This window comes from Trachemys scripta, chromosome 7 (genome assembly GCF_013100865.1).
Source record: "Trachemys scripta elegans isolate TJP31775 chromosome 7, CAS_Tse_1.0, whole genome shotgun sequence".
Taxonomy (NCBI): Eukaryota; Metazoa; Chordata; order Testudines; family Emydidae; genus Trachemys; species Trachemys scripta.
In genome coordinates this window covers 104241583-104253601 of record NC_048304.1, presented here as the reverse complement: position 1 = coordinate 104253601, position 12019 = coordinate 104241583, and the positions used below count along the sequence as shown (strand labels likewise).

The window sequence follows — 12019 nt, the reverse complement described above, 5'->3', positions numbered from 1 at the left end:
CACCTCCCAATTTTGTGCCATCCTCAAATTTTATTAGCACACTTCCACTTTGTGTGCCCAGATCATTAACAAAAATGTTAAAGAAGGTTGATTCCAACACCAATCCCTGTGGAATCCCACTGAAGCGTGACAGTTCACCTTTCAGTATGACATGTTGTAGTCTCCCCTTTAACCAGTTCCTTATCCACCTTTCAATTCTCCTATTAATCCCCATCTTCTCCAATTTAACAAATAATTTCCCATGCAGAACTGTATCAAATGCCTTACTGAAATCCAAGTAGATTAGACCTACTACATTTCCTTTGTCTAAAAAAAATCAGTTATCTCAAAGAAAGATATCAGGTTGGTCTGGAATCATCTACGTTTTGTAAAACCATGATGTATTTTATTCCAATTACCTCTGTCCTTAACTACTTTCTCTTTCAAAATTTGTTTCAAGACCTTGCATACAACCGAGAGCAAACTAACAGGCCTGTAGTTTCCTGCATCACTTTTTCCCCCTTTCTTAAAAATAGGAACTATGCCAGCAATTCTCCAGTCATAGGGTAACACCCGCAAGTTTACTCACTGTAAGTAGCCCAGGAGTATAATAAGGATGTTGTGCTGCCCAGCTAGAAAGTTTCAGAACCTATCACCAGGGTCACTTATGTCCTGGCCAGTGGAAGTCATGTCTGCTAGTCAAGTTGCCCTTACAAAAACTGTTGCTGGCATATCCATGAATTACCATTGATGATATGCTGAAAAGGAGCTGTGTGTTTGACATGGTTACAAAGACCCCAGGAAAGGAGGAAAGAGTGTAAATCATCATTCTCAGGCTAAAGAGGCAATCAAAAGACCATACTCTGAAGTCTATGGACCCTATTAAAAATCATAGTATATGCTTTAACCTGGTTTCCATCTCATCATTCTGTTCTCTAGGGTTCTCTGTTTTTCTAATGCTGTTTTTATGTCTATTGTTTTGAAAGAACATACTGCTCCCCAGAGACCAAGAAACGTGCAGACAAGCCGGATTTGGCAGAGTCCCTGCAGTTTTCCCTCAGCTGTTGTGAAAATGGCCCCAGAAGATGCTAGTTTAGAGGTTTAGAATTAGCTGTTTAACCCTTACCATATTATTTTCTTTATTCCAATAGTTCTTAGTGCCTAATAATGGCACTGCCCTTGCTAAGTGCCCTATGGACTTCAGGGTAATGAACACCTACATGGATACTAATTTAACCAGTTTCACAGTTCAGGGCTACCAAGGTCTTGAATTTTTTCAGTAGAATATTCATTCTCATTTCCAATGATACAGGGAGAAGAAGCTTAAAGGCTGTAGCATTCCTTTTAGATCATCAGAGAGAATGGAAGGGAGGTTACAAGGCTATTGCCTTTGTTATCCTAATGGAGCAGCCAGTGCTAATATAAAAGAATGGAACAGCTGTCCAAAGGAGGACTTGTGCACTAAAAAGGAAATTCAGTGCATTTGTAAAACAACAACAACAAAACCAGACAAACAAAAAAACACTTTAAGATCCCAGCTTCTTAACAGAATATATAGGTTCCTATGGTGGTGGGTGCCATACAAAGATATCGTAAATGACAATCCTTGCCCCCAATGAGCTTACAACCCTAAAGTGAGTTTACAATCTGAAGCAAGCACACTTACATTTTAATATAAAATAATTGGGAAATTTTTCTTCCCTTCCTTATCTGTCAAGACCTAAGGTCTCAATTACATATTCCCATTGCCAGAGTATATTATTCTTTATGTAGGATCAGATTTCTGCATGATGCTTTGCAGGTAACGAAGATGACTTACTGTTATCTGAGCAGCTTGCATTTTGGGTTGGCCTCAGGCTCACGAGCATGTAACGGGGAAAGCCGGCTTTATGTGTTAGTCATACAATGTCACCTTTTCTGAGCTGACTGACTTCCAGGCATTCTGTTGCAAAGTGACATCATTCTCCAACAGCATGAGAGAACTGTGTTGGAGACTACAGCTGGGATTTCTGAAGCTACCTAGAGGATACAGATGCCATTTCCCACTAAAATGAATGTGAATTGGTCCAAATCTCCAAAACAGTCTACCGATCCATTACCATATTTACACCTCTACCCCGATATAACACAACCCAATATAACATGAATTCGGATATAGCGTGGTAAAGGAGCACTCCGGGGGGGCAGGGCTGCATGCTCCGGCGGATCAAAGCAAGTTCAATATAACGCGGTTTCACCTATAACGTGGTAAGATTTTTTGGCTCCCGAGGACACCGTTATATTGGGGTAGAGGTGTATTTTAATATTGTATTAAATATCCTTAAAAAGCCTCAAATTGTTTTAAAAGCAAAACTTTAAACTTTCAAATACACCTACTAGATTATATAGTACTAAAGAAGGACAATAACTCTTCCACAACCTTCTAAATAAGTACTCAAACACATGCTAAATAAGTGCACTCAAAGGCCACTCAAGACAAGCTGATGCCCTAGGCAAAACTTCTGTGTGCTGTTCCTCTGCCCGGTGCAGACTATCAAATCTTATTGCAACACAGCCATGGAATAGAAGTGTGGAATGGAACCAGCCCTCCTCTCCCCCCCACCCCCCAACACACACACACTCCGACAGCCTGCTGGAATCTGGGGCCACTTGTTACCAATGCAGCCAGCACTCCGTAGCCATTCATTACCAATGCGGTCTCACTGAGAGGCTCCTCTCCCATGCTCTGGAGTGTACAGCTGGCTTAGCCCTTCAGCATAAGTATACTTAATTCTGAGTCGAGTTGTTATATCATTTATCAGCAAGGATGCGCACTGCAGGCTGTTCCCACTTAGAACAACTGGCCCACGCTCCTGTGTGGGGTGCAAAGAGGCAGCCATCTCTGCTCTCAGCTCTGCCCAGCGCTGGGCCTAGGACTGAGTGGGGGGCTGGAGTAATCAGAATTTGGGGGATCTGCCAAATGACAGTGGAGGTGAAGACTCCGAGCCAGGCTGACCCCCTTACTGCCTGCTTTGAGGAACAATTCACCAGCCGGGATCACACTCCTGCCCTCTGGTGGTTTAAGCTCAGTGGGGTCAGGATTCAGCACTGAGACGCATTGCCCGGCACAGCCCTTCCAACCAACTCCTGGACCACCCGCCTTCCCCTGGAAAGCCCTCCTTTCCCTCCCAACCCCCCAGAGAGCCTGCTAGGTCCATGGGGGTTTTGCCCTGCCCTTAGTTTCTGCCTGCTATATACACCCCCTGTAGTCGGGCAGGTCCTGGAGATGCCTTACTTGCCCCAGTCACTCACTCCAGTCAGCTCAGCTGGTCATCAACTCAAGCTCAGGCTGAGGGCAGGGACAGACTAGCACTCAGCACACTGGTGACCATGCCCACGCTTGCAGGCTCTGATGACAGTCAGCCTTAATTTTCAGCTTGCTCCACAGTGGGCCCTCGGCAGCCTGGGCTCTGTGCGCTGGGAACACTGGCCTGCCTGGTTAGCAGCATGTTTGATTCTAGGGGGTATGAGATGCTGTGCAGGGATTTGCTGGCTGGGGAGCCGGCAGCACCAGCCACCTGGGATGAATGAATGAGCAAGGAGTGATCACAAGGTGAGGAACGAGGGGGTGGAGGTGACAGGACAGTGGCTGGGGAAGGAAGAGAAGTACAGGGAAGCTGCAGGATAAAAGGGGTAGGTGGAGAAGCTGGAAGGGGAACTTGGGTTTCCCAGCCTAGCTGTCAGGCTCTGTCTCATGCAGCATTCAGCACTCCGCCATAGTCACCAGGAATTAAAATCTTTATTTTTAAATAAAATATTCATCAGTGGGGCCCTGGCAGCATGGAGTCAGCAAGGGTCCCACATCCACATGGGGGATAGTTCCCCCCTCCCTGGCCACCTGCCCAGGGCATTTGCCTTTGGATGGATTTGGTGCTACCATTTCAATACACACAAACTTGCACACACATTCATCTTTGTTCTCAGACACACACCCGACTACCCTCCATGCAATGAATCGCTCCCGAGTAACAGGTGTCACCACCTCAGGGTCTAGGCTTTTGCATCTGCGGCTATTGGTGGGAACCTGCTCCCTGTTAATATTACTCCCCTCCACTGGGACTTGCTGTCCCTCCCAGCCAGTGGTATGAGGAGCTTGGTGCTTGTAAACAGGTAGCAAACTGTGGAGCTTAAACTGAGCTAAGGGGGTTAGTGGGCAGCTCTCTCCCCTCCTGCCAATAGGAGCAAGATTGGGTCTCTTCTGGGGTCCTGATACCCCAGAGCCAGACTGCTGCAGGACTCCCCTCTTCCTCTCTGCTCCAGGTCACCCCACTCCAGGGGGGCATGTTTTGTCATTTCAGCCTACCATTTAAAGGCCTGGTCCCAGGCTCCCCGGTTTGACTAGAGTGCATCAGAACCTCCCTTTCTCCCCATTCCCAGATGGATGGTAACTTACAGCTCCAGAGATCTGCCTGCTTTGTTCAACATTTGAGTACAGAACAGTATTCAGATTTGTGTCCAGAAGCAAAAAGGGGAAGGGGGAGAAGATAGGGTGGGGGAGAGGCGAGAGGCATAGGGCCACACTGGCGATTTTGTGCTCCAATTCTCCAGCCCCTATCCTTCTCACCCAGAGGCTCCTCTAGCTATAGGCAAACTAAGTAGCTATTTCCTAAGGAGGCAGCTGCCTAGAGGCAGGGTCTATGGGGGTGTGAATTGCAGAGCACTCTAATGTGTAGTGCTCTAACTGGCCTACGTGAACGCCGCCGTGGTGAACTAGAAGGTATCTAGTACACATTGATGTAGTCCTGTGGTCTATATCAGCAGGCACCTTTTAGTTAGTGCCAGCGAGGTCCACACAGACCAGTTAGAGCGTTCTGCAATTCACCCCACCCCAATCTGTCTCCTCCAATAGACCAGTCTGCTGTGCTGCTTCTCCCAGAAATCTGCTGCAAAGTTTGCCTATTACTAGAAAGGCCTCTGCCTGCACTGCTAATACCATTAATGACAGTAGGCTCTGCATAATAGCCACCATCAGTAGAAGGTTCAAAATGGCCATGGTCATGACTCAGTACAAATTAAGTATGCTCAGTATATTTATATACTTCCCAATTTCTCTTTTTTGTTGTGGTTGTGCTTAATGGAATAAGGAAATAGTTGTTTTTTAAAAGTTGTACTTGGTCATTACCAATTTAGTAAACCATTTCTTAACAGTAGCCTACATATTTATGCTTAGTCAGACACCTAAAATTTACTATTTATCCATAAGTTAATTTATTATGGCATAGATGTGACTATTTCTGTCCAGGGCCGCCGAGAACGGGTTCGGGCCCTGGTGAAAAAAAAATTTCGGGCCGCCCGGCAAGGGCGGACTGGCGAAACAGTCAGGGAAACCGGCCCCGGGCCCCCTTCCGGACCGCCAGGCCCCTGTAATTTGTACTGGCTCCCCACCCACACACCCTGCTCGGCGGCCCTGTTTCTGTCATGATAAGAATGATAAGATATCACAAATAGAAAATTCAATGAGACTTTCTATGAGTAACAAGTTGTGGCAGATGAGTTATGGGAACAGAAGCTCCTCTTTAGACACATTTATCTTTAATAACTAACCAAAAAGAGATGGAAACAGCCATTTACTTGAGCCATTAATGAATGCATTTCAATATTATGTTTTTCTCATTGAACAAGCATATAAATTAATATTTAATAATCATTTAAGGAGAAAAAGGTTAAATTTTTCATTTTTATTTCAGAAAATATTTTTATAGTTGGACTTGGGGGCCTTAAACATGACCTAACAAAGGGAAAACATTGAGTTGTGTCTTTTTTTTTTTTTTTTTTGCTTCTTCTCCAAGATGTATGACAAAAACCTGGTATCCCCCATCCTGTGTTCCCCTCCAAAACCATCCAAATACCGCCTCCCCAAGAACCAGCCAACCAAATAAAAACCCATACAGCCACAGCCAGGTATTTCCTTCTTGTCTTTTACATTAGAAATCCAGGTCTTGCCTCCCTGCCTTCCTTGGACTGGAAAACCAGTAGCTTTATGACATTACAATCTCCAAGGGTGAATTTCTGGGAGTTTTGCCATTGACTTCAATGGGGTCAGGATTTCGCAACAAGTAAATACATGAACCTGATTAATTGGATGGGGAAATGAATTTTATTCACCTTTTTAAAGTATTCTTTGGCTTTTGTTTTTACACCTATTGAACTGTAAAGCAATAATCTATATTCCACTTTTACAGCCAAGGTAGAATGGATTGTATTATACTATAGATCAAATAGCACCAGGCATTAGAATTCACCAAAGCAATGATCCAAAATGCATTAGCACTAACAATGTCACCTGGGGTTTAGATAGAATGGATGTAACCTGGAAAATTACAGAACACCCTAGATTTTGTTTAAAAGCTTTACTGTTGTGCGACTAAGGCATCAGAAGTCTGAGCACAGTTCAATACTCCAACTACCAAGAGATGGCTGGGGGAGAGGAGAGGAAGCTGAGCCACGGAAGTCTACTAATTTCTGCTTGGCCTGCAAGGTGAAAACTTCAGTGGCAGCCGTGTTCAGACGGAAGTCAAATCCCCCTAAGGCTTCTGCCAATCTGGGACTGAACAAGTGAGCACCTTGCAACTATCTTTCTGGGATTTTCATCTCCCCACTACGCCATCAAAACTTGAATTAATTCTCAGTGCAGGATTTTGCCTCTTGTTGGAGAACCAGAACTTGCCATCTCTTCCAAGGCCTCTCATTCATAAGCAATTGGGAGGAAACGTCTAATTTCCTCCCTGCCACACCATTTGAGTATCAAGCATGTCATTCCTGGAATGAGTTTGGTATTCAGTAGCTGGGGAGCAGAGGACTGGAGGTTACATACCTGAGTCTCTGCTGGCCCAGCGCAGAGCACTGCTGCCAACATACTGGTCCAACTATAACTTTAAAAGAAAACAGAGTCCCTTTCAAAACAGTGGCATGAATACTACAGTAAGAGATCATTCAAGCATGTGGTCTACTAGCTAATTTAGCATATCAGAAAAACAACTGCATTTTTGCTTTTTAATGCTTTATCAGCAGAATAGCTAAAGACAAGCTTCTTATTGTGTACTTGTTTAATAAGGCCTTCTGTTGTTTTGGTTTTTTAATACAAAGCTGTGGTTTCAGAAGCCTGCAGCTTTAACTGAACTTAAAAATAAAATATAAAGAGGAATGCTATCCATGTAAATAAATATGATATTAAAGCACACACTTTTCTTTTGTGAATGGCATTAATAAAGAAAAAATTGATGATGAAGCTAAGAAAGTCCAAAAGTAATAGTTTTAAGTAATGTGGTTTGGTGTCATTTATCTGGACACCTCTGTGATCTAAGCAATGAGAAGGTCTATCAGGCATACAGCTACTGCACACCACACCAAAACAATTCAGTATGTTACTCACTAGGGCTAACAATCTCTCCACTTCTCTTGCATATCCAAGTTTATTCTTAGGAAAGTGGCCAGTTTAAAGGTGTATTGATACAGCAGTCTGTCTCTCATGTGCTCATCTCTGTAGCATCTGCGTAGCACCATGATATATGGATGTAACCTCATGACTGGTTAATTTCCAAAGTTTTGATAAGGCCACGGGTCATTTCAATGGGTGCCTCAATAACTTTGAGAATCTGTGTCACTGTCCCTAAAACTGTTCTCTCTCTCTCTCCCTCTGCATCCTAGCACAGCTTCTATTTAGAACATTAGTATAGAGGTTGGCACGTTGACAGTTGGGTAACAACAACAGTGGGTCTGATTCTCACCAAAATTAATGTAGAAATACTGCATTCGTACCAAGATTTCAAATCCAGTTACAAACCTGATGTTGATGCAACAATCACAATTCATCTTACCACTGAGAGGGTGAGGAACAGTATATTGCTTCTTTTTGTTAGAAATGGATGCTGAGGAAAGTTTTCGAGGAAGAAGAGCTCCTTCTTGCTTTTCTGGAGTGTCATTCTGCTGGGTTTTCCTCAGTTGTGCCATGTGTTCAAGTTTTTTCAACCGTTCTTGTGAACGAGAAATAAACTGAGGTTTATGGACTTCCAGAGCCTCCTAAAAGAAAGTCAAAACACACAACATTGAGACGCCCATCAAGTATAGAGAAGTTAATGCATCTCAGCAGTTAAAGTAAAAACCATCTTCCAGCCCTGTATTTGCTCCCCTTTAACTTTAGCTTGGAAAACTGAGTTGGCTTGAATATTGCCAGATTTATTCTAAAGGCAAAGGGGAATATTCCTGCCAAATTTGAAGTAAATTTATTAAACTGTTTTTGAGTTTCAGATTTTTACAAAATTATCCTGATTTAAGATTCTGACTTTTTGTCCAATGTTTCTCAAAAAAAACCAACTCAGCAACAGCTTGTCACTAGCAGCTCACAAACTTTCCTTATATTTAAATCTTCTTGAAAACACAAGAAAATAAACTGCAGGTGTTTCGGAAGCACCGTGGCCTAAGCAGCCCTGCTCAACCAATGCAAGTGAGTCATGGGGGAGAGGGGGCTGGTGTAACTCATTGCAACAGATGAGACAGCAGCAAATCCCTCTGTTCTCAGGGCCTGGTGGGAGTCTGGGCGGGAGTTCATTCCCTGTTTCCTCTCCTGCCCATGGCTGCTGCCTCTGCCCAAGCACTGCATCTTCCTGAATGCCGATAAGAATTTACATTATAGCCAGCATGTACTAATAATTTCTGCTAAGAGTTGTGCTTGAGTAGTGCCATTTTAGGATTTGTGTAAATTATCCCCAGGCTCACGAAGGGTTGAGGAGCAGTTCTAAAGCATATGGAAACTGTGACTTTCTGAACACTGAGCTCCCAGCTCTTATCATCATTCCATTGGCTTCTGAAGCTGTGGAAATGGCATTTGTTCTAGATACAACCAGTTGCACTGCGTCTCTTTTGCAGTCAGACAAGATGGTCCTGTGAATAATTCAACAGCAGATGCAAGTGACAAACACTTAAGTGAAAAAGGAACACAAAACTAACTGTGAACTTCTGCCCGTGGTGAGTTCCCAGGAAGGAACCAGCATTCATGAAAACTCAGTCCCAGAATTAACAGCAGAGAAACATTTGATATTTTACCCTTAAAGTCAGTAGGCTGGATGGAATTTTCTCAGGCTCAGCGTAGATTTCTGGCTGTGTGAATGCTTCTTGTTTCTCATGAGGAACATCTGGTAAGTGAGCTGCGGAGGTTGTTACCCTGCTGGCCGTCTCTTGTTTGTCACTCTTCTTACAATCCTTTATTTTGTCAACTGAACCACAGAATTTGTAATCACCTTAGAGAGATTTAAAAGTTCATTAAGGGTGCATGGTTAATTTTTGATTGGGTTCTGCACATCATTAGACATGGAGGGCAATTTCTGAAATAAGAATGCCAAGGTGTTAATAATAGGCCTCATTAAGCAGAATAGATCAGGCCTGATCATAGGTGCTAGTCACTGCCCTGTGACACAGAAGTATCTTTCACATTAAACAAGTCTTCACAATTAAGTGTAAAGATACCATTTTGATATTTAGATCCATTTGGTGTTTGCTTCCTGAAAAGCAAGATACCTCATAACACACTGACTTTATGTAAAACAATATTATTGTACTGCAACTCACAGACTTTGAGACCGTTTAAAATTATTGCACTGATAATGGAAAATAATAAACTGCTGTGGAACTTAATCACATATCACTGCTCTCTGACCAAACTGAGGCTTTAATGAGAATTGGTATTGCTTTTTAATTTCTAATATATTAGTTTTCCTTCTTTCTGTTGTTCCTGGGCATTCATTAGGCCTACTTTGGTGTGATTATATGAAATGCTAATAAAGAAAAGGTAAAACACAATACAGCAATTCATTATAACTGTACTTATTCCAATAGGTTCTGTAATCAGACTTTTAAAAAGATTTTCCTCATTTATGACCATGCTCTATTGCTCTTTTATAATCAATATTTCCTGCATAATGTAGACCCAAGAGAAGACCTGTGCCTAAAATGCAAAAGACACCTTTTCAAAACAGTTGAGAAGTATCTGATTTAAAATGTAGAATTAACCCAGAATAACAAATTAACTACTGAACAATCCCCATGTGCACAGTTCTAAAACAGCAACACTAACAGCATCTCTCATGCCAAATAGTATGATTTCTGGGCTTTTTATATCTGGAAATAAAGCCCATTGCTGTTTGCTTCAATTGATTGGTTGCAGTAAACTGAAAATATTTTCCCTCGTGACATACTGTAAACATTATGCTGTACTTTAAAAAAAATCAAAATGATCTAAAGTTATTAGACACAGATGTCTTAAAAAAATTCAGATGCATTTCCCCTCTCATATTAGTTGTTTGCTTTATTTCTTTTGGGCAAAATTTTGAAACTGATGTACCTGAAGTTAAGCCCCTAAATAAAGTGGTCTTATTTTCAAAGATGCTAATTGCCTATTGCTTCAATGGGATTTGTGAATGTTCAGCACATCTGCAAAACCAGGTCACTTTTAGTCGGTGGATTAAAATGGATTTGACTTTAGGTACTGATATTTGAAAATTGTGTCCTCGGTCAGTTAAACAGGTGTTATACACTATAGTTTTATTCAGTCATAAATTATAAGAAAAAATAGGCTGAATTGCTACTATCATAGCAAAACCAGTATATTTGTTCATAGTGCCTTGGGCCAAATCATCCCTGGAGTAATTTCTTAGAAACCAATAGACATTAGAGCCAAATTCAACTCTGGTGTCTCTCCCAGGGTGATTTTGGCCCCTTGGGGTCATCTCAGTTATAGACATATGAATGTTTATGGAGGTCAAACCTTTGTGCGGGAACTGAAGCCTAAGACAAATGTGTTTTAATGTAACGACATTTTGAAAAACAGAAAATACATAGATATATTATGTAAGATGGCAGTATTTTAGGCGGGGCAGGTAGTGCTGCATATAGTTAAGGTTGCTCAACACTTCCCCTTATAAAACCCTGTTTTCAGTTGCTTATACCTTTTGTCAGACTTCAGCTACATGGGCTGAAATTTTTGATGGAGTTTCCATGCTGAGATTGCATGCTGAATGAGGCAAGGGTCCTGGGGAAAAAACAGTATGTGATCATGTAATTAAAACAAGAGGGCCAAATCAAGATTGCAAGGGCAATCTAAATTCTGGCATTTCCTTCTCAGTGCTTGACTCTACAATCTTATCATTTTTAAGGTAGTTTTTTTTGTGTGTGTGTAATCTATTTATAAAGGCACTGGCTTTTTCTTTTCCTTTTTGGTCTCCGTAGACCTCGGCAATGTATAGTGTTTATACAAATCAATTATGTGAAGTGACCTGTCACCAAATAACTCTTATACAGTATTGAAAACTAGACAACTATGAATAGGCTTTGCATTATTTCATTTATACCTTTAAGTCTGACCTCATTTTAACACTGAAATTGCATTCCTAAGATCCAAGACAAGATTTACAGCTTACCTTTTGGGAACTGATTTTTCCTGTGGACATCATTTTCTTCCAGTGCAGTTTTTGATAAGGCCTTTATATCACATACACAATCAGACACAGAGATTTTTGGTTTTAGAAAGCTTTGTGCTTGAATCTCTTTGGACTTTGAAGTGCCTTTGGATGGATCTCTGTCTTTCAAAGAGCCACCAGCATCAGCCCTGAATTCATTTTTGGGAGCTCGTTCCATAAGGGAAGCAGGAGCAGTTGCATTGTACTTGTCTTTAGTGTACTGCCTCCTATGGCTTCCAGAAAAAGTTTGCATTCCTATAAAAAAAATAAAGTAAAAGCAAATGGAAGACACACCAGGCAAAAAGAGCCCATTTCACACTGACGGCTACTGAAAACAATATTTTTGCAAGGTTCTTTTTAATACAGTTTGCTACTTCACATGTCATGTTTTCATTAAATTAATAATTCATTAATTAGTAATATAAATTAATTAATATCACTATATAACTTTGAAACAGGGATGATGTACCACGGCCATAAGAAAGCAATGTGTGAGATCATTAGCTTCCTCAGTTCCCTATTCCATAAATTGCTTTTCAGCATGTTATCCT

The 12019-nt window shown here is 41.8% G+C and overlaps 1 protein-coding gene across 3 annotated transcripts in view; it reads right to left on the bottom strand.

The window, feature by feature from the left end:
- Nucleotides 1-12019, bottom strand: part of C7H10orf90 (chromosome 7 C10orf90 homolog) — a 182281-nt gene that overhangs the window by 15933 nt on the left and 154329 nt on the right. For all 3 annotated transcript variants that reach the window (XM_034776242.1, XM_034776241.1, XM_034776240.1), the window contains 3 exons: nucleotides 11430-11723; nucleotides 9061-9254; nucleotides 7836-8037 (listed from right to left, as the gene is read on the bottom strand). In XM_034776242.1, coding sequence (XP_034632133.1) covers nucleotides 7836-8037; nucleotides 9061-9254; nucleotides 11430-11723 — 690 coding nt within the window. The remainder of the gene's footprint in view (nucleotides 1-7835; nucleotides 8038-9060; nucleotides 9255-11429; nucleotides 11724-12019) is intronic.